Genomic DNA, 26,370 nt, shown 5'->3' with positions numbered 1-26,370 from the left:
TGACAGCATATTCTACCACTTAAGACAGAAAAGGAGAAAAGACAACGTTTTTTACATATTGCTTTCAGGAACATGGAGACAATTCCAAGAAAATGTTTTTATACAAGGATAATGTTTGAAGTTTTGGCTCAATTTGGCACATTTTCAAACAATGAAGCAGCTAAATGCCAGGGACTGCTATTCTTGCAGTAGATCTATGATACAAAATGAAATAGCAAATAAATTAACAATGGCTTCATCAATGGTCAGGCAGGGCACGTTTGCTCACTTGCAGTGCCCAGTAGCCCCGTGGCAGAAAAGAATTTTCAAGCATATTCACAGAGAAGAACCTTGATAATGGAACGTGGTAGTCACCAGTATGGTCTGTAAAGGTTCCCTGTATGCACAACCCCGCTGTCAAAAGGCTCCATTTCTATAGAAAGAATTTGTTACGTTCCAGGCATCCCATCTTCAGATGCCGAGAGCATGATGAATGCACAGATTACAGTTATTGAGAATACTGAAACCAAAGTGCTGTCAGAGAATTGATCTATAGCAGCTGATACTGGTAACCTTGTGCGACCTTCTGCCCAATTACGCACCCGATCTGCCTCTGCAGCGTACACAGCTCGCCCCTGCAAAACAAGCCTGATCAGCACACATATGCCTTCTCTCCTCTCTCTCTCTCTCTCTCATGTCGTGGTGTGTGTGTGTCCGATTCTTAGGAATCGCTTCGAATGAGTCAGTTTAGCTCCTTGGCATTGTTGCTCTCTCTCTCTCTCTCTCTCTCTCTCTCTCTCTCTCTCTCTCTCGGAATAACTTAGAGCTGAGTTGCCATGGGCACTCTAATTTCTGGTCATATCCAGATATTGTAAGCTCCCTTTTGGATGTATGTTTGGCCGCATAGCCCCGCGAGGGCTTCTGTCGACATTAATATCTCTCTCTCTCTCTCTCTCTCTCTCTCTCTCACACACACACACACACGCGCGCATCACGAATGTACATGAATGCACATGTACATGCAGCCTGCGTGCACGTGCATGCACGGACGCAAGGTTCGCGCGTGCACAGAGAGAGAGAGAGAGAGAGAGAGAGAGAGAGAGAGAGAGAGAGAGAGAGGGGTCTCCAGTTATACCTCTTCATCAAACCATCGACCTCGCCGTAGCCATCCAGTGACCAACGCTAGAAGTATACGTGGAGGTGTAAGGTAATTAATTGCTTTCCCAGTGCCTTTTACATCTCGCATGCGTGGAACCAAAGTCCTGGCCACCGTCTCAGGAAGCTCACAAATGATGTTGAACATCTTCTTGTTTTGAAGGGATGCACCACTAAAAGCACACAGATGGAGATTCATACAAGGTCAGTGGTTGACATTCACATCAGTTCAGGATTGACTTTAAAAGTCCATTGCAGGCAGCAAGCCAATGCCACATTGAAACTCTCTCCCTCCGTCCATCAGTTCAGGATTGATTTTACTAATTCATTGCAGGCAGCAAGCCACTGCCGCATTGAAACTCCCTGCCTCCCTCCCCCCGCCCCCCCCTCTCTCTCTTTCTCTCTCTCTCTCTTGCGCATGCATGTGCACACATAGCCCCCCTCCCCCTCTCTCTCTCTCTCACACACCTTTTTTTTTTTGTGTGATCCATTTATCATTATATTACAAAAAGCAGTCCCATTCACTGAAAATAAACTGCATGATCATTGATTGATTGTGTTCTTTCTTGTATTATGGATTCTATTGAGTACCAACTCTGGACATTTCAACATCAAGCCCCTCCAAACACATACCTTAGAAGCAGATCAGTCAGAACCATGCCAGGAGAAGCAGTGTGAATTCCAACCCGTGAACGCTTGCATTCTTTCAACAGAGAAGCATGAAGCTGGCGAAGACCACACTTTGTCGACCCATACCTGCAACAGGAAGGACGTTATTTAATATGTATGTCAATCCAAAGTTAGCAGAACACACAAGTAAAAACCAATGTTGTTTTTTTGCTCCATGAGAGTACAGCAAGCAAAGGTTCAAGTAATAATACATCATTCATAGCATCTTAACGAATTTGCACTAAAAAGTACATCAGGTCAGATACATGAAGGCATTTCCACTTTAGCATTCCTGGGAAAGTAATACAAGAGCAATTTCAAGGGAAGAATAACAGTATCGTTCACAATAGATAAGGCAATAACTCACACGGCAGTGAGAGGAGTGCTTGATCCACCAGATCCTGCTCCGTCCATATTGAATACATGGCCTCCTTTGGGTTGTAATTTCATCACTCGGATAGCCTCACGAGTGCAAATCAAGGATCCTATCAGATTTGCAGAAACAATCTGAATAAAACAGTCCATAATATCAGAGCTTTGCTAGAGCTGTTTAGACTAGAATGCCACACAAAAATCCAGTTCTGCTGCCAGCAAAATGATTGAAAAAGATCCCACAAATTCCTGGCAACTAACACCATGCAAAGAAGCGGCAGTAAAAATTTGAACATTTTGTTGATTGCAAACCTGCCACTTGACTGTATTCTTCTGATTTGAAGATGTGGACATGTGAGAGAGAGAGAGAGAAAAAAAGAGCTGTGAATTTGAGAGCAGAAAGGCCACAACCAATTGTGAATTGGTCTTCCTAAAGTGCACACATCTTTCTGGATGGAGAGTAACGTAAGAAATGCTTTAAAAAATAAAGATGAAGACTCAAAACCATTAAAAATGTCTATCCTGCGGGGCCAGTCTTTATACCAGGCTCATCGGTGCATAAGGATTCAGAAGACGGGTAGAGGTACCGAATTTTCTGCCCTCTAAAGCTCTTCATATCAGGTTACTTGATGCATGATGATTCCTGAAGACTAAGGAACAATCTCTGAGTTTCCTTACCCAATTACATGGAGAAGCTAAGGATGCAACTTTCCACAGAAGAAGGCTATATTAGAAATTATGTCTGCAAGAGTTGTGCTAATTGGCTAATCTGGGGTGGGGTACATTGTAGATAATAATAACATAATCCAGTGTATAGTCTCTATGCTAGCTTCCACTTGATCTTTGATTTTGGTGTCAGAGACTAGTCCGCTCTGCCCTTTTAACATTTGAATAGAGCTTGTTGTGGTGAGGCTTCCTGTCCAGACAGCTCGTAACTTGGACCCTGAATCTACTCGCTTTAGAAGACTTACAGGGCTGTGCAGCGGAGGGACCTTTGGGAGTCACCATTGACATTCTTAAGAGCCATGAAGGTAATCACGTATCTTTTGTCACCTGAGGATCCGCCATAGCCCTATTGGCTCAAGAAGTCTCAAAGTTATACTCGTTTTATCTTTTTGTGAAATATTCTTGCAATAGTCCTTGACAAAACGTCCATAATTATCCCAGGAATGGTGATTGCTTTCTCCTTACCATTATTATGTCCTTTTCTCTCACTGCTTCAAAGCTTGTCATCTGACAGCTTTACTCTAAATGACCTCTTCCAATTGTGTTGCTCGAGAATCCCACCTGTTGAAGCAACTTATTGCTCCAAATTCCTCCTCTTCCTTTCGCTCTACAGGACAAAACCTCGCAGCTCTTCGTTGCAACTCTTCCTGCATAGAGAGACTGACTAGCGTATAAGGACATAGTAAGGTTTTTCTAGCAGAGATACCTATCACACAGAATCTAAACAATATCTATTTAAAATATCTGCATAATTTCTTCATGCCTGATAGCTGTCCCCTTTTATATAACCTCATTTAAACTCTCTTTTTAGGAGCCGTTTGAAGCAGTTTTGAGGCATTTCAACCAGATTATAATACAAGTTTCAAATGTTACTGGGCTTGTTATGCAACATTAATTGTATTTTGAGAAATTTTCGACTGCTTGTAGTGCAGGATGCCCTTTTTCGAGGCCATATATATGCTATGGCTCAAAACCTCCTTCATATGTATTTTGGGCTGTTTGAAGGAGGTTTTGAGCCATAGCATACACATGGCCTCAAAAAAGGGCATCCTGCACTACATTTTGCCTCTGCATGGCTTGGTGCTTCACATATATGACTGTGTACAATTGTCTATACATACTACAAGAGACTACTAGCAATACACATGATATAAAAAGGGATGAGATTTTAATTTCCTTTTTTGCACTTAGGAAAACATCAAACTTCACAATTTTCAACAGAAGTATTCAAGAATTTTGATCAATCAACAGAGACAACCATGGGGTAAATCATAAAATACAATGTTGAACAAAAAGACTTATTAAAGAAACCACTAGTGCATATGTTTAATTAGAATTTCGACAACCAAAAAGTATCTCATATATTTTGAGGCTTTTAAAAAGTATTAAACGTGTTTCATGGAAGCTAAGACTATTAACTCAGCAGCAGAGCCATCATCCTGCCATAAGGTCAAATAACACTGGAAAATGAGTAAAGCCAAAGGCTACAGAAAAGTAAAAAAGAACTCACAATAATGTGCCAGTTTCAAACGAGGTACAGCACCCTTGTCACAATTTGGACAGCTTATAGGCTTTGCCAAAAATACTTGAGCAATTGAGCAATAAGAGTTTCTAGAAATTTATACTAAATGTAAGCAAGTTACTAAACCCAAGAAAGCACAAAAGTGTCAAAATGCTACCCATAGAAGCAAGAACATTTAGTATTGACACTGCATGCCAAGTTTCAGAACCGTCAAATTGTAGATGTTTAATTCAATCCACCACTATGCAGCATTCTCCTAGTCTCTTCAAGTTCCTAGTAAAAAATCCAACTAAAATTAAGAAATTCTGATTATTTAAGGCTTGCAAAAGTCCAGGCACAAGCCACAAAAACGCCCTATCTCATGGTGAGACAATTTGCATCACACCATTAGTCACCACCAATTGAGATAGACAACTCAGCTGGAATGAAAGACTCTCAGCAGGCAGACTTGCATCTGTAGAGCCAATGTTCCCAAGTAATCAAGCCATTGATCAAGGCAGATGTCCTGTCCGAATTTTAGGACAGGTAGAACTCAAGCATACCCTTGATTAAGACAGAGACGTCCAATCCAGGCAGATGTCCTATCCAGATTTTGGATAAATAAAGGTCATACATTATCCTCAACGGTACATAGTACTATGCATGTCTGTCTAAGAAGGCCAAAAGATATTACGTCTTTTTGCAAATCATTTCTTGGCTCTTAAAGAGCACCTTCCAATTGGGAGTATCATTGGTGGATTCTCGAGTGCTCTAGATAACGAGTAGAGGAGCCTCCTTCATATCGTTCCTAATCTCAGCTCAGTGCTGCTCACGATGTTTTCCTGGTAACCTCATACAGGAAGAGGCTTCCTTTTCTTACCTCATAAGATGTAATTACTTTTTAAGCATACAAGAGCTAATGATTCTGAAAAAACTCATTGTTGTAAAATTCACTACCATAACATAAAAAGTCCTCCTAAACATGTTTCAACAAAGGTTGAGAATGTAAGTATTCTATCAACTAAATGATAAGTTGCATGCATGTGATTGGAATTAGAATTACATGTGGCCCACCTGCCTAATGTCATCATCTGAAAACTGCACAAGTGGCCGGAATCCCTTATTCACTCCTGCATTATTGACCTGTTAAATATGCAAATACAATAGAATTTAGAATTCTACAAAATAGCAATCAAAGTATTCAAAAACTAACACCTTGGGTTGAATCTTTGGTAAATTTGACCATGCCTCTTGGAAACAAGAAACACTTGAAGCACACAAAAGCAAGAAAATTTTGAAACAAGAGGAATGCACTAAGGGACAAACCAGTTTGCTTGGTGAGACATATAATGTTAGCTGATCAGAGATTAATAAGAAAACTAACCCATATATCAATTGATCCCAGTTCCTGTAAAGCAAACTCCGCTAAACCTCGCACATCATCAACCTTTGATACATTGCATGCCAAACCAACAACTCTAGCCCTGCCATCACTGCTCAAATCTCCTCCACTTGGATTTGTCGTTACGTAGGGGTGAAATAGTTTCAAATTTGCCTCCTCTTGAAGCTCTTTTACAGTTTCCGCAACAGAATCAGGGCTGTCTTTACAAGCCAGTGTTGAAGAGCCATTGCAAACATATTGAGAAACAGGACAGCCACAGCACAGATTACCAATGAAGTGCAGTGAAACAACATTGACTGCAACTAAAAAAATCAACAGCAGCTTGAGATTAATTGCAGAACCCCGCCCTTACATGTTTTAATAGATTAACAATACAAAACATCACAATGCCAGAAAAACCTGAGATGAGCAGACTTCAAGGGTCACACACCTGCGTGAGGCAATAACTACTCGATCACCAGCAAGTAAAAACTCCCGTGCTAGAGCCTTTCCCAGACCGCGGGTGCTGGCAAGGACAAGCAGGCATTTATTTGCAGTTCACTCAAGCAATTTCACAGCACCCTTCCAGCAAACCCTTGAAAAGATAACTTTGTTTTGCACTCTACCCATGCAGAATTCAATTTCCAAACATAACCATCACATGATGTTTCTTTTTTTCTTTTTCCAACACCTATCCCACAAATTCCTACCTCCAAATCACAAATGTACAAACGGACAAGTAAGACAGTAAAATAAAAGTAGCATTAGTGTAATGACTGACTTAGAGACACTGCGCACAATACCCCACATTCTAGAAGTAGGTAATGTTTTTCTCGGTGGAATTCTTGATTTAAAAATTCAAATTGAACAGCCACATCAAAGGCAAAGAACGTTGGATTTGAACTATCTCAAGCACATCCATCATTTATATTCTAAAGAAGGATACATATATTATCGCTTTGAGTTACCTATTCCTGAATGCATGTGGAATCGACACTTGAGAATGACTTCACTGTCATAGAGCCTAAGGATTCACAGGTTCCAGCCCCAAGGTACTAAAAGAATCTAGTTCTAGATCTTCCGTGTTTGGAACAAAACAGCCACTCCTCCTTTGTTTCGGAAAGGTATGTCTGTAACCCTAAGAAGACTACTTTGGAGAACAAGATGAAACAAACATCCATGGATTTTGTCCCCAAAGGTCAAGGTCCCCACCAAGTTTTCCTAGAGGCCATTACGTCAACACTCAAGCTAAGAAACTGTATGGCTTGTTACAGGAGACGCACTGCACAGAATGGCAACCAGAATCACTCAAGGGGAAATGGTTAGAGGGAGCCTCCAGCAGTGAACAACTCGACAACACTTGGCTTTTGCTCACTTCATCTGCCTAACCCTTCGACAGCTCTAGGTTCTATGTAGGAAATATACCTTTATCTACATGTGCTGTCTGGCAATCCTCTATGACCTCGCATTAGAGCTGCTACGGGATGGCATAGCTGGTTGATGTAAAATTACATAATATACTTGAAAAGACTTCAATAAGGGCTGCTGTCGTTATCGATCGGTTTCAAAGCCAGGGGGAAATCAAAAACAACATTCTGTAGAACTATGAGACTTTGAAAGAAGTGACCTTGTGAACACCAGGAGGCCATGGAGCAGTTAATCATTGCAGAGCTGTTGTTAAGGAAAAGTCAGCTAACTTTTGAATTTATGGTGTTTTTGTATTCATTATAAGTGTCACATTGTATAGCAGCACTGAAGCCGCTTGTTTCCCATATTTGGCTATGATGTCACAAAGGCTCAATCTTGTGTTCTGTGGCTCATGTACTTTTGTACTTCTTTTTTCTTTTCCAAAGAAAAGAACTTCTATTAATGCTTGTAAAAACTGATCATACAAGTTGGCAAATACCATAAAGGTGGCAACCGTGAAAATCAACGAAAAATAAATGATGGCTGACCACTCATGCTGCTAGAGATCCCAGCTCACTGCCTAGGGAGGGGCTAACAACGAGGGTGGCAGACTATACAACCATCTGATCCCTCTCGTGGTGATGTCGTAGAAAACACCTGCAGGCCAAGCCTTGCAGAAACGTTCCCATCGTGCGACAGTAGCTCGAGAACCTGAAGGGCCTCACTCCCAGATGGCACGAAGCGTGAACATGATGTCCTGCCAGATGACTACCAAGGTGGCCGACGGTGGAACATGGTGCTGGCCCATAACCCAACTGCAGCCAGCAACCCAGATGTTCCATGCAGTGATGCTGGCTACTGTCTCCCACACGCGGTCCTCCGCCGAAGGAAGAGATCGATGACTAGTGGGAGGGGTCGCCTCATGAAGCGAATGCATAGGCCCTGAACCCTGTATGCTAGAGAGACCACATCAATGGGAACAGGGTATTCATATGGATCACCTCCCCCCCTGTTCAGTACCCCATCCCTCCAAATCCCAACGAGATGAGATCAACCGTATCACACGGTTGGATTTACTCCACCTCTATATATCATGGGCTTGGGGTGGAAACCAAGAGTTCCCTACCAAGATCTAGTTCTACTACGATCACTTCCTGAGAGTATCAGAGGATGGAGTGATTACCACGCCCCAGTATCTGGAGGACAGAAGGGTCTCAACACACTAAGGATTGCCATTGGACAAATACAGGTTCCCCATTAGCTGAAAATCGAGGCAGGGAGAACCATAGGCACACCTAGAGAGCAACCAATTTGCAGGCTATGCACATTGGCAGAGGTGGAGATAGAGGAGCACTTCCTATGTACCTGCCCCGCCTACTATGAGATCCGAGCACAGAACCATTGTTTCTTTTAGGAGGGAAATGTGTTCAAGCCACTCTCCCGGCTAATCCACTTCCATGACCAGGTCTGCGCTGGCCTCTATTTGATGGATATGCGATAACATAGAGAGACCCTATTGCAACAGATCAGACAGTAGGAGGTGATAGCACCACAAGAGATAGATCGATCACAGTAACACGTCCCTGATGTCTATGCCTTCAAGTCAGCCCCATGACACGTTGGGTTAGAGGAGGCGGATGAGAGCAGCATGGATCAGCGGGAAGAGACGCGGCCGAGCAGTGATTTGAGATTATTAGCTTAGCTTAGCACTCAGCAAGGGACTTAGCGGGACCTTTGCTTCAGCCCACTTATTGATTGTACTTTGTCTCATAGGCCCGTGAGGCCTCTCGAAGACATTAATACAAAACTCTCTCTCTCTCTCTCTCTCTCTCTCAAAAACTCAAAGAGCTAGAAGTCATTAGGAATGCAAAAAAGGAAGGAAAGAATGCCTATATGAAGGATGGGAAAGTAGTAATTACAGCAAAGAGCAAAGGGGGAGAGAAACAAAGGGATAAATAGGAATACGAGACCCTCACAATCAAAATATGGAATGTGGAAGGATGGAATCTAGACAAGGTCATTGCATTAGAAGATGAAGTGTTGGAGACAGACATACTCATAGTGTTGGAAATATGGGAGCATGAGGGAAATGAATCCCCAAAAATCAAGGGGTTCTTGAAGACATCAATGCGGAATGCAAAAACACACATGGGGGGGAGAGGTTTTCAAGGGATTGCATGTTACATTAGCATGACATGGCAGAAATCAGCGAGAGTGATAAAGAAGGATCCACATAAACAATATATGTGGTTAGAGATAGTAGCAAAAGAGGGAAATATAAGGTTGGCAGTGTGTTATTTTGCACCCCTACAATCACCCATATACAAACAAAACAGCCATCTATCCCGAGAGGACCCTCTTATGCACTTGGGAGAAGACATAACTCAGTTCTCTAAAGAGCATGTAATTATCCTCGCCGGAGACTTCAACACAAGGACAGGATCATTATAAGGGGTCGTTACAATGGAAGGGAAAGATCCCATTTGGATGGAGGATATGGAGGAGGACAATGTAGAAAGAAAAGGCTTGAAAAGGATGTTAGAATTATAGATATAATTCAGCAGTGACCAATGTAATTTAATAAGCTAGTTAGGGGCACTATTCCCTCTTTAAGAGGTTTTTCCCCCTAACCGCAGTTAGTCCACTAACTATGGTTAGTGACTACTAAGGTTTTGTCACTAGGACAAAACCTTATCTCACTCCTTTAGTTGTATCACTCTCACACTCATCTATTTGCAACTAAGCTTTCAGCTCTCTCTCTCTCCCGTTTTCAGTTCTCACCTTTGCTCTCTCTCCCGATCTCACATTTGGTATCAGAGCCTCGTTGAGCTCTCGCCTCCCAGCTCCAGCCCAACCCGCAAGCTCCAGCTCCAACTGTTCAACTTCCGTACAGCTCCATCGACGATGTACCTGCGCTGACTTCCGTACAGCACGTACTACATCTGCTTCGTCGCCGTACAGCTCCGTACACGGGCACCGTACGTACCTTCGTCGTACCAGATCTGCTTGTCGTCCGTACCAACGCTCCGTACGTACCTTCGCCGTACCAGATTTGCTCGTCGTCCGTACCAACGCTCCGTACGCTGTATCGCCGTACCAGATCTGCTCGTCATCCGTGCCTTGTACGGATTTCGTACACTGTAGTGCAATTCCATGCACTAGCTCCGTACTGGTTCCCAGTACAGTCCGTACAGCTCCTGCAGGTCCTTCCGTACTATACATCGTCGCCAGTCGTACATCATACGTACTCTGTCGTATAGTCACCGTACCAACACGGCCTTCTTGCTTCGTGCATCTGTTGTTTTCAATGCAGGACTTTTGAGCAGGGTTCTACTAGCAAGGTTCATTTGCAGGCACATTCTTTGCATATAGCCATTGTTTGGCTCAACTTTGTGGGAGCACACTTGGATTTTTTTGGGCAAACATTGCAGTAAATCTGCAAGTGTTGAAGAAATTTGGGGCTTTTGCATTCACACTACAATTTTGCAGTAAAATTTGGGGCTTTTGCAGTCATAGCAAAATTTGTGCAACATTTGGGGCTTTTGTTCAATTTGCCCCTTTCTGGTTACAATTTCAGGTCTATTTTGGGGCTTTTGTGTTGGAGAAGCAATTTTGGAGATTTCAGTTCAGACTGCCTTTCTGTAAGTGTTTTGCAACAATTTTGGCAGATGTTGGGAGAGTTTTAATGCTTTGACAAATTTCTGACAGAGAAATTGCAGAAATCTGAGTTGCATTTTCAGCCAGTGCTTGGCTGTGTTTTTTGGGAGTTGTGCATTTCATTCCCAGCAAGGGAATTCAGTTTTGTATTTGCTATAATCTCTTTCTCAGACATGGCCCAGCAAAATCAAAATGATTTCCAGTTCGGTGGGGTCTTTCACAGGACGACAAGTTGGATGGTACCAACTACTCCCTCTGGAGTTTTATGGTACGCAATATTCTGATTTCTCGTAATTTGTGGGATTATGTGAATGGGGATGAGATCCGACCAGCAAGTATGGCACCTAATACCCCTCCCCAGCAAGGAGGTGGAAGAGGTCGTGCACAAGGTGCATTGCAGGACAGGTTGTTGGTGCAGCTGTAGCCACCACTCCAGAACAAAAGAGATGGGATTCACGGGATGCCTTGGCTTTGTCATGCATCTCTCTTTCTGTGAAAAGATTTATCATTCCGCATATCCGGTCGTGTAAGACCTCGAAGGCAGCGTGGGATATCTTAGAAAGCATGTATGCAGCCTGGAATGATGCAAGGGTATCTTTCTTGAAAAGAGAGTTAAGTAATACACATATGGAAGAGGGTGACTCCATGTCAGTCCACCTCACAAAGCTACAGGATCTCAGAGAGCAATTATTGAACATTGATGAGATTATTCCTGATTCAGAGATGATTACCACCACTCTGAATTCTCTTCCTAAGACTTATCTCAGCTTTCATACCTCGCTGAACTTATCATTGAGCGGGGGTGCAAATCCTCTCACTTTTCATGAGTTGATAGGACTTCTTCTTCAAGAAGATCAGACCAGAAAAAACCTGGCTTCACGTGCAGGTGAACAAGCTATGCTCTCAAAGTTCAAGTCAAAAGGAAAGGGACAGGCAAAGACATCAGTAAATCAGCCTTCCAGTGGGTCAGGACAGCCTTCACAAAAGGCTAAGAATGATGCAAGTAAGCCCAAGAAGAAGGGTTTTTGTCATTACTGCAAAAAGCTAGGTCATCACATTGCAGAATGCAGGAAAAGGCTTGCAAAAGAGAAGAAAAACAGCTCCGGTATGGCTGTTTCAGATTCAGCTCCTCATGCATCTGACAGTCGGGATAGTACAGCCACTTGTAATGATTATACATATGCCTTTTTTACTTGCAGTTATGATCCTTCCACGGATGCATCAGCTTTCAGTGTCAATGAAACACTGAATACTTGGTATTTTGACAGCGGTGCCTCCAAGCATATCACTTCTAGGAAGTGTCTCTTCACTTCCTTGCATCCACCTCCCGTTGGTAAGAAAGTCACTTGTGCCAACAACTCGTCATATTCAGTACGTGGTACAGGAGAAGTTGAGCTTACCACCATTGATGGCTCAGTTTTCAGACTTTCAGATGTCTTGTATGTGCCTGGTATCACCAAGAATCTCCTTTCAGTGTCCACTCTTAACAGGGCTGGATTTCAGGTCATCTTTGAGAATGACAAATGTGCTGTCCGAGACAGAGAAAATGATTATGCCTTGAGATTATCTGGTACTCTGCTGCGTGGGCTTTTTCAGCTTGATCTTTTTGAGAAAAGAGCAGCCCATGCTCTTGCAATTTCTACTCCTACTGCTGCCATGCAGAATGCATAGTTATGGCATGCCAGATATGGCCACATGCATTACAACAACTTGATGACACTTCAGAAGCACTCTATGGTTGATGCATTGCCACCTCTTGAGATACCTCCTCCACATGCCTGTGAAGGGTGCATTTTAGGCAAGATGCACAGATTTCCCTTCAAAAAGGATGGTTCAGTTAAAGCTGTCCAAAAATTACAGCTTATACACAGTGATGTCTGTGGTCCCATGAGGACTCCATCATTGGTTGGTCATCTCTACTTTGTTACTTTTATTGATGATTACTCCAATTTCACTTGGGTCTTTGGGCTGAAGCGCAAATCAGAAGTGCTCATGGTGTTTAAACACTTTTCAGCCATGGTTGAAAATGAATCTGGACTCAAGATACAGACATTGCGCACAGATAGAGGTGGGGAATACTTGTCTGCAGATTTTGATGCTTTTCTGAAAGGCAAGGGTATTGTGCATCAGCTCACAGTGAGGCTGACCCCTCAGCAAAATGGCAAAGCTGAGAGGAAAAATAGAACTCTTACGGAGATGGACAGATGTATGCTGAAAAGCAAACACATGCCTCACAAAAACTGGCTTGAAGATCTAATGTGTGCCAACTACATCTTAAATCGGTCTCCCACTAAGGCTTTGAAAAAAAAAACTCCCTATGAAGCCTGGAATGGGAGAAAGCCTTCAGTGGATCATTTCCGTGTCTTTGGATACCTTGCATATGCTCATGTGCCAGTTGAATTTCGGCATAAGTTGTCAGATAAGGCAATTAAGTGCATATTTGTTGGGTACAGTGCAGAAAGCAAGGTGTACCGTCTCTACAATCTTGCTACACGCAAGATCATTGTCAGTAGAGATGTGATATTTGCAGAAAATTCAGCTCACACTCAGGCTGAATTTCATATGCCTTCTTCTTCAGAGGATGTTTTTGAGGGGTTGCTACCCATTGCCTTGGGTTCCCCTGCTGATATTTCTGATGCAAATCAGAATTTACAGCCACCTCCCGATGCTCCAGTTCAGCCACAGGATGTCTTGCCACCTCCACAGGCAGTGGAACAGGTGGTTCAGCAAGAAATTGCAAACATACATGCAGCAAAAACAGTCCCAAACTGGCTGTTATAGACTCTCAGGGAGAGTAAGATTGATGCTCCATTACCTGGCAGGACTCGCAGTGCAGTAAGGCACATGGAAGGTGCTAATTCAGTGGAATCAACATATGCAGGTACTCTTCTCGATGAGGAGGAGCCTGCAACATTCGAAGAAGCAAAGGACAATGTGCATTGGATGAATGCCATACACGATGAATTGCAGTCCATTCAGAAAAATCAGACTTGGGATGTCGTAGACTTGCCACCAGGTAAACATGCCATTGGTACACAATGGGTTTTTCAAGGTGAACGGAAGCCAGATGGCTCCATTGACAGATACAAGGCAAGGCTGGTTGCCAAAGGCTATGCTCAGAAAAAGGGCATAGATTATGAGGAGAAATTTGCTCCTAACATCCCGGATGACCACCATCCGATCTGTTATTGCAATGGCTGCACATTTTGAGTGGAATGTTCATCAGTTGGACATTAAAACAGCCTTCCTAAATGGAGACTTGTTGGAAGAGGTTTATGTCAAACAACCTCCAAACTTTGAAATTTCAGGAAATGCACTTCAGGTATGCAAGCTGAATAAAGCTTTGTATGGGCTGAAACAAGCCCCTTGTGCATGGTATGCCAAGATTCATGCCTTTTTGACCAGTAAGGGGCTGCACAATAGTCCTACTGAGAGCACCCTCTACATCAAGAAGGATGGGGGGAAATTTTCAGTCATCATTCTTTATGTCAATGACTTACTGCTCAAAGGGTCCAATGAAGATAATATCGCAGATTTCAAAGCTGATTTGTAGACCAACTTTGACATGTCAGATTTGGGGCTGCTTCACTTTTATTTGGGGATCCAATTCTCTCAAGAGAGACGTGGCACTGTTATGTCTTAGTCCAAGTATGTACAGAAACTCTTGAACAGATTTAACATGCATGATTGTAAGCCCATAGCCACTCCCATGGAGCCGGGGCTGAAACTCACAATGCATGATGCAGGAGAATCAGTTGATGCCACATTTTACAGTCAGGATGTTGGATGCCTCATTTATCTCTGCAACACTAGACCTGATATTCAGTTTGCAGTATCTCAGGTGAGCAGGTATATGCACAGCCCAAAAACTATGCATTAGCAGGTAGTTAAGCACATCTTCCGTTATTTGCAAGGCACGAAGTCTTTTGGCTTGTTATTTCCCAGGGGGGGTGACTTGCAGATGCATGCCTACAGTGATTCAGATTGGGCTAGTGATTATGACAATAGGCAGTCCACTAGTGGCAATTGTTTCTTTTTGGGTAAAGCTTGCATTTCCTGGCTGAGCAAGAAACAATCTACAGTGGCTACCTCATCATGTGAAGCTGAGTACAGGGCAGCTTTCACAGCAACAGTTGAATGTGTCTGGCTGCGTCGTCTATTTGCTGATCTTCATCTGTCATTGGAGGGTCCTTCTCCAATTCTCACTATTAGTCAGAGTGCCATTGCAGTGGCAAAGAATCCAGTGTTTCATGCTCGCAAGAAGCACATTGAGGTTCACTATCACTACGTCAAAGAGAAGTTGCATGCAGGAGAGATCAGTATGATCTTTGTGTCCACACATGACAATGTTGCAGATATTTTCACCAAAGCACTTCCACATGAAAAGTTTGAGGCATTTCGCAGCACCCTAAACTTATATCCGTTTGGTGATTAATCATCCTTGTACATGACATTGGCACTACAGGGGGGTGTTAGAATTATAGATATAATTCAGCAGTGACCAATGTAATTTAATAAGCTAGTTAGGGGCACACTTTTCCCTCTTTAAGAGGTTTTTCCCCCTAACCGCAGTTAGTCCACTAACTATGGTTAGTGACTACTAAGGTTTTGTCACTAGGACAAAACCTTATCTCACTCCTTCAGTTGTATCACTCTCACACTCATCTATTTGCAACTAAGCTTTCAGCTCTCTCTCTCTCTCCCGCTTTCAGTTCTCACCTTTGCTCTCTCTCTCCTGAACTCACAAAGGACACCCAGAGATGATGGGGAAATCACCCAAATGGGAGGCAACTCCTCGCCCTATGCAGATGCTTTGGAATGCAAATTTGCAATGGCACCCTGTACTTCAAAGAAACGGAGGGATACACATGCAAAACTCCTCAAGGGTCGAGCGTAGTTGATTATGTGATCATGAACCCGCATGAAAGACACATACTTGAGCACTTCAAGATTGAAGAGGAGTCTATTGATTCTGATCACAGAGCAATATCTATGGGCAAAGCATATAGTAAAAAAACAGGAAATTCCTGCGCAACCCAGGCTGAGATTAGATTATAAAAAGGCACACATATATGAACAAAAACTAGAAGAAGAAATAGCATGATGTCAGACACCTTCCACATGCCAAGAAATGAGTGAATGCATGACAGACTTACTGCAGAAAACAGCTCATGAATGCTTTACAAAAAGCAAGGGGAGGAGCAAAGGCATGCCACCACTGGTATGATCAGGAATGCAGAGTAGCTAAAAAAGCATGGACAACAGCAGACACAACCAAGAAGGAGGACAAAGCTAGAGCCTACAGAAAGTTGGTAAGAAACAAAAAAAGAGAGTTTCTCAAGAGCAAACAAATTGAGAGCTTTGATGAGCTTAAGCGAAATCCCATAAAGTTTTTCCAAAAGCTACATGGCAGCATACCCCAAGAGAGGAAAGCATCATGGGAAGACATGATAGATTTCGTCAAAGGCCTCTATGAGAGAGAGGGAGAAGAGAAGGTCAATAATGACTTTTCCATCAAAGCTGTAAATGATGTCATAACAGAGGAAAATGTGGGAAAGGGTCTGAAAAAGCTCGCAAACGGAAAGGCTCCAAGGCTAGTGGCTGAAATGCTGAAATGGGGGGGTGAGGAGACAAAGAAAATGCTCACTACACTCATGAATCGAGCCATAGAAGAAGGCTTTCCCAAGGAATGGCAGCTTAGCAGGATCGTACCAATCCATAAGAGCGGGGACAGCAAGGTGGCCAAAAACTACCGCACCATCATGGTGAGTAGCCTAATGGCCAAGTTATATGGCACAATAATTGAGCAAAAACTCAGCAAATGGGCGGAAGAGCAAGGAGCCAGGGCACCATCCCAGGCAGGGTTTCGACCTTAACATTCGACAATAGACCACTTGGTTGCCATATGGGCTGCAACGGAGGGGGTCAAGAATAAGAAAGAAGTAGTCTATTGTTGCTTTGTAGACTTTAAGAAAGCATTTGACACAGTTCCACAAGAGAGTATTAGCTGAATTAGTGCAACCACTAGTAGATGGTTCATACTCTGAAAAAAGTCATCATAAGCAGTGACATAGGAGTCAAGCAAGGCTGCCCCCTCCCACCAACTCTCTTTGGTCTGTTCATCGATGACTTGGAAGAGTGGATGAGAACACATAGCGGCAAAGGTGTCCAGATTGCAGGCTATGCCCTCTTATTGCTTATTTACGCAGATGATGTAGTCTTCTTCGCAAAAAGCAAGAAAGAGATGCAAACACATTTGGATACACTAGGAAAATTCTGCAAACACTCAAGAATGCAAGTCAACATATCCAAGACAAAAGTGATGGTGATTGGGACTCGGAATAAACAAGTTGATCTCACTTTTGAGGGGGAGCCTCTGAACAGTGTCACTACATACAAATATTTGCAGACACTTACAAGTGGAATGCATGTGTGGAAAGAAGAATCCTGGGAGGTTCGAAAGCTTTATATAGCTTCCAAAACAAGTGCAGAAAGGCACACTTATGAAATCCCATAACTATCCCTGAAGAGGCAGTGGAAGCGTCCTCGGATATCATAGTACACAGGACACCTGAAGATGAAATGCTCCTCTGTCTCAACCTCCTATATGTCACACAGTGTGCATATGCACCGCTCCCTGGGTAGTCGCTCTGCTCTGCCGCTCTCGATGCGAAGTCTGTGTGAAGAGACCCGGAACTGCCCAAGAGATCCTCAGCAAGTGGGGTAGGTGAATCCGAGTGTATCCTGGTGGGTCAATGAAACCCTCCACTGTGATATGTAAGAAGTGATCTCTGTAGAGGCTAAGCTTCACTGGGAGTTCACTCGGTTCCAACCAGAGCCGAAAAGTGTGTAGCTGTAGTAGATCCTCACAGATAACCTGGTTGACCTCGTGTGATAAGAGCGGAGAGAACGGAGCATCCATGCTATACTGGAAGGGAGGTAGTCTATCCATGTGTAGCCCCAGTCGCTCAAACCATTTCTCTGTATGTGCATACCAGCACCTCTGATCTCCTCCTGCTGCAAGTGCCATAGAAGAGGATAGAGCTATCCATGGTAGCCTGCTGCGCCCCAAGGTATAATCCCCATATTTCCTAACTCAGTACAAATATGTGATGACTTGAAATGCAGCATCTAGCTGTAAAGGGGGTGACCCAAACTCAGCCTGAATGATCTGGTGAGGAACGGATGACTTACCACGAATCATCCGTGATAACATGAGAACCTATAGCCGCTCCACACGGGCCCACTCTGTATCCGACAAGTCTAGCCCCCAACAAGGACTGACGTACATCCCCGCTGGGCGAGCCAAGGAGTAAAAAAGCAACCCCTTGATGCGTGGACGGAAGCACTGCCTCTCTAGCCTAGCTAATGAGGCATACCCTCTACTCAAGCGTGCCTCCATCGCGGGTCTCATAGTGAAGCTCGGTCCGGAGAAGATAACCCCTAGATAAGTGTTTGATGAAACTATCTCAACAGATGACCCCGCAAATGTGAACTGCTCCTGACACATGATGGCTCGAGATGTATTGAAGATCATGACCTTGGTTTTACCCAGGTTGACCTTCAAATCATGAGACTCACAAAAGGACTGTAGTGCTTCTAGGTGTCTCTGAAGCCCCTCTGCTGAGCAAGACAAGAGAGCCACGTCATCTGCATAGAGCAAAATCTGGATCAACGTGCCCGCAAGAGAGCAACCTACACCCCCCTGTGTCTGCATCACTATCTCAAGCTCGTCAATGTAGAGGCCAGACAAAGTAGGCGACAAAGGACACCCTTGTTTGACCCCGATGGTACTCATGATCTCGTCTGTGCACCCGGATCCTGCCCGAACTCTGCCAGAAACTCTCTCGTAAAGTGCCATGACAGCCCAAATGATCTCCTGGTCATAACCCAAGTCCTGTATGTGCCGTATGAGGCGGGCTCTCACGACCGTGTCAAATGCCATGCAGAAATCCACAAAGCAACAATAAACCCTCTGCTTCCGTGACCTCACCTCCTCAGTGATACATCTGAGCATGAGAATGTGGTCCATAGTTCCATGATCACGCCAAAATCCAGCCTGTCCTGCTGCTCTAAGTCCTCGACACTCTGCAAGTCTGCTAACCTCGGAGTCAAGTACTGATGCATAAATCTTGGACATGACATGTCCAATCATAATAGTCCTGTAGTTCTCCGGGCTCATGGGATCCCCTGCCTTGTGGATGAGTGAGATAGTGTTAATGGTCCAAGTGTGTGGAAATCCCAAACAAACCGCTTCATTAAAAAGCTTTGCTAAGATCGGGGCTAGGAGGTTAATCCCATATGCAATGAACTCAGTGCATAGCCCCTCATGATCCTTCGCTCGGCCATTATGAAGTTTCATTACGGCATCCTTACCCCTCCTCTAGTGAAGAGAGTGCAGGATGTGGGACGAGGCATGTGTAAGAGGTTAGGGACTGCCTGATTTGGAATGTCATAAAGTGTGCGTGCATAATCAAACCAGATCTGGGTGTCAGTGACTGGCGCAGGGGACCGTCCTTCTAAAATCTCCGCCAGAAGTCCTTAGAGTTGTTACTAAACAAAATATTTAGTAGCTCCTCCTCGTTTCAACAAACGAAGTCTAGTTTCTTCCTCTGTACCAGTCTACGGTATTCACGTAGCGTAGCTGGTGCGCTTGGAAGACTGTTTTTGGTTTCGAATCTGAGTTAACGGCGTAAGGCGTTACACTCATCATCGTACCAACTATTACAAGGTACAGTTCCAAGGGGTGGTGGGCAGGTGGAGCGGGTGGTGTGGGAAAAAGCGTGAATGGCAGCCTCGTGTAGTGAGCGGGTGACAAGGGTAGCACGATCCTCTAAAAGGGGTATGAAGTCAATAAAGCAAGAAGTATGTACAAACGACCAGAGTAAGAAGGTGAGTGATCCCGATCAAAACGTCTATCGTGGTAGGTGGAGTTAGCACTAAGTGGGGTGGAAGGTGCTGTGCGAAGGGAGGTGGAGATGCGAAAGAAAAGGTATGTATGATCAGCCCCTGAGCGAGAAGTATGTACAGACGGCCAGAGTAAGAAGGTGAGTGATCCCGATCAAAGCGTATATCGTGGTAGGTGGAGTTAGCACTGAGTGGGGTGGAAGGTGTTGTGCGAAGGGAGGTGGAGATGTGAAAGAAAAGGTATGTATGATCAGCCCCTGGGGGAGAGGTGCTACAGTGAGGTCAATAATGCGAGATGTGAAGACCCCTGGGATCCCATGATGTAATAATCAACACTGGAGCCACCCCCATGTGGAAAGCATGTGAAACCACCTGAAGCGGGCCATCTGTCAAGACCATTATAGATAATGAGATCATGTATCCTGCCTAGGTCTAATAGGGCCTGCCCATAAATGAGAATGGACCTCGCCTGTCAGTCAAAACCCGTAGCATACCTGCCTCCTCAAGGTCAACATCTGCCAATAGAGTGGAATCATCTCTAAAGTCAAGGAGTGGTACCTGACGGGCCCTTGTCCTCGCGTTGAAGTCCCCCACTAGAAGGACTTCTCCGCGGCTAGAATAGTCAACCATGGACTGATACAGGGCAGCAAATGGGGATGTCTCATCATCACCTCGAATATCTCTGGCAAAGTGGGAGGTCTCCGGGGGGAAGTAGCAGACTACGACAAACAGATCCCGGCTGTCCATGTGTCGTATCCGGAAAAGGTGGTGAAATGGACAACACCTCACTTGAGAAAAAAACCATAGGAGAAAAGGAGAGAAAGTAAAGCTCAGTATGGATGGGTATTCAGAAAATCAATGATCAGAAAGGCAGTCAAATCATGTGTCACCACCCTGAAAGACGCTTCAAAAATGCAGGATACGGAGATTGAGAACTTGCAGAAAAAAATGAAGGAATACAATGAAGAGACCGAGCGTAAATTGCGTGCCTCCATGGAAGAGGAGATGAGCAAATGGAAAAATAAAATGCAAGTGCAGTTGGGGATTCAAATAGGAAAAATACATGAAGAAATGGCTCGGATGCTTGACATTAAGACCCCAGCCAACATGCCTTAAAGATAAAAGAGTTGAAACTTGGAAGATAAAGTGATCAGCCCTACAACCAGAAAATGATGCCCTAAAAAACGTACCCAAATGGAAGATGGTGAAATACAGCCCCTCTAGAATGAGGAATTGAATATGCTCAAGGAACAACTTTGAACTTTACAAGCGCTAGAGGGGAAGGAGACTAATGCATGCAAGGCATTGCAGGAATCCAAAGCAGAGAATGCAAAATTCAAGAGGGATATCGCAGCCCTACAAGTCACCATGCAAGGGAAACATGAAGAAGTCTCTCAGCAAATAAGTGAAGGGAAAGCAAAGATGAAAGAATGGACTTAAGTGGTCAAGAAAGGTACAACAGCTCAAAAAAAAAAAGAATTTATTTCTGATGTGCTAGAGGAGGAGAAAAGAAGACATCATAAAGCACTGAATGTCCTAGTGGCCTACTAGTGGAAGACACTCCTATGGCAGATGCCAAGGCACTGCTCACCAAAATGAGCATCAATCTCACCTTGGAAGGGGCATGGAGAGTAGGCACAGATGATGCACCGTCGAGACCTATGATTGTGAGATTCAGGACAGCAGCAGATAGGTCCACTTTGATGAGCATGAGAGCAGCAATAAGGGAACAAGGACATATCTAGATGATGATCTCACACTGTTACAGCAAGAACACCGCAGAGAAGGGATGGTTCAAGTTATGGCATCAAGACAAGAACGGACATGGGCTGTTTACAGAGATGGCAAAGCCATCATAAGGGAAAGGGCAGAAAGGAGGAAAGGGAGGATAGAGATGCAGGCAGCACATGATGGTGTCGGACTGATAGGACTGTTTCACGAAGCAAAGTAAGGATAGCTGTATGGAATTGTAATGGCACTCTTGGTTGGATCCGGAAGGCTTTTCATAGGCCTACATTGACAGAGATATCATTTTTTACATGGAGACACACGGGAGTCCAGAGAGAGGGCTGCCTACAGTAACAAGATACACATGGGGATCAGCTTACAGGAAGGCACTGAGGAGAGATACTAGAGTCCAAGGTTCTGAGGGGTGGGTGTAGCTGTCCTCTTCAAATCACATCTACGGCTGCTCATATCTGTGATGCCTAGAGAAGAACACGCATGACACATGTGGATCCGACTACAGCCACATGATGCAAGGGCAATCTTCATTGTGGTATGCTACTTTCCTCCAGATACATCATCATACGCCCATGATGTCACTACAGAGGGACACAGCCCATATGAGTCATTATATGATGACATCATGGAGTTCTCTAGGCAAGGGGAGATTGTGAAGTTCCAAGCTTTTCAAGAATGCAAATGTGTGCAATGCATGCAAAATTTGAATGCCGATTGGCCCTCCAATGGGGAAAGAGCGCCCTCGTGAAAGTACTCTTTTCTCTTTCAACCTAAGCAGTTCGCCATGGCAAAATGATCTATGGCCAAGGTCTACCTACTTCAATAACACATTTGGATGAGAGAGTCCTTTTACTACTGACCCATTTGCTGAGGATATGTTTCAGGTTTTTGAGCAGGTTATTATGAAGAAATTTCAGCAGCATGGTATTCAGAAGAGGATTCTGAGCATGAACAGATATTGAAGAGGTGCTATAGTGATATTTCTGCATTTTGAATATTCAGCATCAAGAGGAACCAGAACTTGAATCGAAATTTAAGTTCTGATTCAGAAGAGATCGTGTAGTATCGAGATAAGACTATTTGCAGATTATGAAGAGGCTATGCAAATGGAGAAGTAAAAGAGAAAAGCGTATGCAAGAGAAAGAGAGGAGAGGATGTAGAAGAGGACCTCTACCCATTCAAGCAAGAGGAGGTGTCATGACGAGAATCACTAATCCGTGATTAGTAGACATTAAAACATTATTATATATGTTATACGCCAATGGTGTAGCATGTACTTGTGTTTATGATGGACACCGACCAAATTGTTATGGCGGTGGATCATCTGAGTAGATAGGGCTAGTCGAGCTGGAGCCACTGCTTCAAACAGCATCAAATTTGGAACTAATTCTATTAATAAAAATGTGCACCCACGTGTCTGGGTCATAGGGGCAATAGGAAGGGAGGGGTGCATTAAGGTGCATTGAATGGTAGATGCATAGGTCATAGGCTAAGGGTAGGCGTAAATGGGAAGATGGAACTTGAGTGATCTCAAGGGACATTAATGAAAGAGTATCACCCTTCATTGTGAATCTCAAGTAGTGTTCTCTAACCACATGCATCCGCCCTCTCTCCCACATTGCATGTTCTATAAAAACTATAGATCATCAATCGAGGAGGCGAGGTGAAGATCCCAGAAAGTCTAGTCCAGGATGGACAACAAAGTTGGCCGCCTTCATTGCCGAGGTGCTGGACAGATGAGACCAGCTCAATGCACCAGGCCAGACACCATATCTCACAGCACAAGTAATCCCACATGTACCATTTCTCCTTAGATGCGGACTTTCGGTCCTTAGCCGATGTTTTGGATGGACGCTCAGTCCTTAACTGATGTACCAACTTGCATGGTGCCACAGGCCATCTCTGACCTCTTCAGGACAATGATATATCATCATCCTCTCTCTCTCTCTCTCTCTCTCTCTCTCTCTCTCTCTCTCTCTTAGCACGCACACCAGAGATTCTGATGGACTTCCGTGGGTATGTTTGCTTGTATCTTTGAGTGAAGAAAGAGTAGCCAAAACCGCCTAGTATGATCACATAAAGCATAATTTTACTCAGGGATCCATCGATGTGATCACTCAAAAGTCTGCTTGGTTAGGTTCTCCTGTAACTGGAAAACAGCAGCCAAAATGATCCAGGATGTTGATTGACAATACTAGATCCTCTTAGAAGTACATAAACAAGCCCTTATAGACCAACTTGCGACGGCCACAATGGATTCATCTGACCTTAAAATCCAATATACAAAGATGGATCCCTGTGGGTATATTTGCTAGTTTCAGTAAGGAAGATTAACCACCACTTCGTAGGTATCATCACATAAAGCACAAGTTGATTTAGGGGTCTGGTGATGTATGTAATCACTCAAAAATCTGCTGCGCTATGTTCGCCTGTGTCAGGGATCTGGTGATGAATGTAATCACTCCAAAAACTGCTTGGCTATGTTCTCCTGTGTCAGTGAAAAACAGCAATGGTCTTCGAAGAAGTACAAAAAACAAGCCCTCAGAGGCCAACTAGTGATGGCAATAATGGATTGCTTGACCTAAAATCCAATATACAAAGATGGATCACTGCGATATGCATTTGCATCTGTAAAATTAAATTGGTTGCGACTATGCATGACTGACATGTTCTGAGCCAGTTTTGACCTATTAGAAAAAGCCTTTATAATAAATCAATTATAGTGAAAACCATCCCTTAGCTGACACTAGATATGCATGTGCTTAATATAAAACCATCCTTTCTTTCCAACTGACCTGCCGGTAATAACAATATTCCGAGGCCCTGACCGGCCTCTCTGTTCCATCACTTTTCCTGCACCAATCATGGAGCCCAAAATGATTCCAGCAAGCCAACTGCACCATAATAGCGTCTCCTCCTTGGAATCCCCACCTTTGAAAAAGGGAAGAAACCAAAGAAAGTTCCTTATTAGACAAGATCCAAAGGTTTCTGTATCGGAATTTATTTATAAATCCAGTACTTGGCATAAAATTAAAAAGAATAAAGAAGTATAATCTAGCATGTGACGTTCCCACAATTCAGCGTAACACATTCTGACACGTAAGGCAATACCTGCAAGTTCATAACCCGTGGCCAGAATAGCTCCTGTAGCCATCATGATTAACAAGTACTTCCCTAAATGACTGGTAAACTGGCACAAAACCATACGTAGTAAAGCATCATACATTCGGTAACATAATTTAATCAAAATTTAGGATACGACAAGAGAAGGTCTTTTATAAGGAACGTCGACTACAACAAATAAACACGCTACGTCTCCTTGAAGAATTCATTGATAACCGTCACAGTGTTCTCATCGCCATTTAGATCGATGTACACAGTAATCTACTTGTACGACCTCAAACACATCGTTAATGGACGCTTACCGTTAAAAAATCGGCTTCAGCCTGCCGCAATTTTTCTGCAATTCGCCTTCTATGGTAACCTGGTGGCAAGGAGCCAGTAAGCATTTTTACGAAACTCCAAGATGATTTATCTTCTATCCGTCTGTTAGGAACGATGTTGTCTGGCTTATTCAAATAGGCGCCACTGAGAACTCGAATCATTGGACCAACCAAGTTTTTGAAGGACTCCTGAATCCAGGTGTCTTGAATTTCCTGCGTGGTCATATCATCCACGTCTCCTGCAGATTCTGCTTCGAAAGCGGATTTTCTAACCTCGTCGCCTGTATCAAAAGGCGTCAGGGGATCTTCTAAAAAAATTCAATTGACCATCTTCACCTAATAAATGATCGGCCATAAATTTCGCATTTCCGCCAGTACCTGCCCTCTCCTCGTCTACGACGTTGCTACTATGGCGACTGGCACACAAAGAATCTCTCTTGGAAGAAATCAGCAACGGAATGCGAGACCATGCTTGGAGCTGTAATCGGCTAACTGGCTGTGTAGTCGAGAGTAACTCTGTACATCTCCGTTGCGAACTCCTGAATGACAACTGCATCCGATAATACGAAAAAGAGACGTTCCTTCCATGGCAACAGCCGCGGTCTATCGGACAAAACTGGCGCTTGGCGATAACATAGCTGTAAAGATCGACAGGCGAGGGCTTCCAATAAAGCGCCATGGAAGGAGAAGACGGCGGCAACATGGGAAACTTGCCAGGAATCTTCCAAAAGGCTTCCAAAAACCTTATTTTCTTGGGTAGAGGTGCAAGATGGAGCAAAGGTTGAAGAGCATAGCTGAGCAGGGATTGGAGAAGTCAGGAATGGCAAGGAGGATGGAAGAGCATGAATGAGAAGAGATGGAGAGGCGAGGATTGAAATTTCAGCAGAAAATGGAAGGAGGAATTGGAGAAGAAGAAGAGAATGGGAGGAGATGTGAGGATGGAAAAGCGAGGGGAACTCAAATGAAGAAGAAGAAGAAGAAGAAGAAGTATATGAGAGATGGATAGCCTTGCAAGAAAGCCCTTCCTCCCCAAAAAGATCTTGGCTTGTGATGATGATGATGATGATGATGATGATGATGACTCCCCTTATGCCAAGAGTGACTCACAAGAAAGCACGTTGCCATTTTGCTCTTGCTTCCTCCCCCCCCTTCCCTTGTCGCTCGCCGCTTACACCCCGCCCCAACTAGCACAGCACAGCGGCATCCCTTTGCATGATGCCTTCCATGTGGCGAGGCACAATTTGCTGTGCCAAAAAGGTTCCTGGTGGTAGGATTGTCTGCCCACGAAAATTCCGACAGCTGTGAGCCATGAAAAGGTTAGGAACAAGTGAGTCCAAGTACTCGTGAGCACTACCTTTACTACAGGAGCGAGGGGGGGGAGGCACAGAAGAAGCGACCTTAGGAGGGGGGAGAGAGAGAGAGAGAGCACA

General features: G+C 44.0%; 1 protein-coding gene across 2 annotated transcripts; it reads right to left on the bottom strand.

Annotated features, from left to right (window-relative positions):
* On the bottom strand, positions 1–25,973 carry LOC147905730 (putative chlorophyll(ide) b reductase NYC1, chloroplastic). Of its 2 annotated transcripts, XM_087374303.1 has the most exons (11): positions 25,319–25,973; positions 24,923–25,221; positions 24,609–24,687; positions 24,293–24,428; positions 6,235–6,309; positions 5,787–6,000; positions 5,477–5,545; positions 2,171–2,310; positions 1,768–1,890; positions 1,115–1,307; positions 8–614 (listed from the first exon to the last, which is right to left on the bottom strand). In XM_087374303.1, exons 1-11 carry the CDS (start codon positions 25,641–25,643, stop codon positions 429–431), a joined length of 1,839 nt encoding a protein of 612 aa, XP_087230429.1. In that variant the 5' UTR covers positions 25,644–25,973; the 3' UTR covers positions 8–428. The 2 variants fall into 2 exon arrangements, with proteins under 2 accessions (XP_087230434.1, XP_087230429.1); XM_087374308.1 differs by lacking the exon at positions 1,115–1,307 and having other exon boundaries at positions 1–614.
* Between the last annotated feature and the right edge of the window lie 397 nt (positions 25,974–26,370).

This window comes from Dipteris shenzhenensis, chromosome 1 (assembly GCF_047967505.1).
Source record: "Dipteris shenzhenensis isolate YYH24624 ecotype China chromosome 1, Dip_SZ_1.0, whole genome shotgun sequence".
Lineage (NCBI taxonomy): Eukaryota > Viridiplantae > Streptophyta > Polypodiopsida > Gleicheniales > Dipteridaceae > Dipteris > Dipteris shenzhenensis.
This window is presented reverse-complemented; position numbering and strand designations above follow the sequence as displayed.

Coding starts and splice junctions, on each gene's coding strand:
- LOC147905730 (XM_087374303.1), bottom strand. CDS start 25,643: ATGTTGCCGCCGTCTTCTCCTTCCATGGCGCTTTATTGGAAGCCCTCG. Junction 6,001..6,234: donor GTAGTTATTGCCTCACGCAG/GTGTGTGACCCT, acceptor TTGTAAAGACAG/CCCTGATTCTGTTGCGGAAA. Junction 1,308..1,767: donor CTGACTGATCTGCTTCTAAG/GTATGTGTTTGG, acceptor GTGTGCTTTTAG/TGGTGCATCCCTTCAAAACA.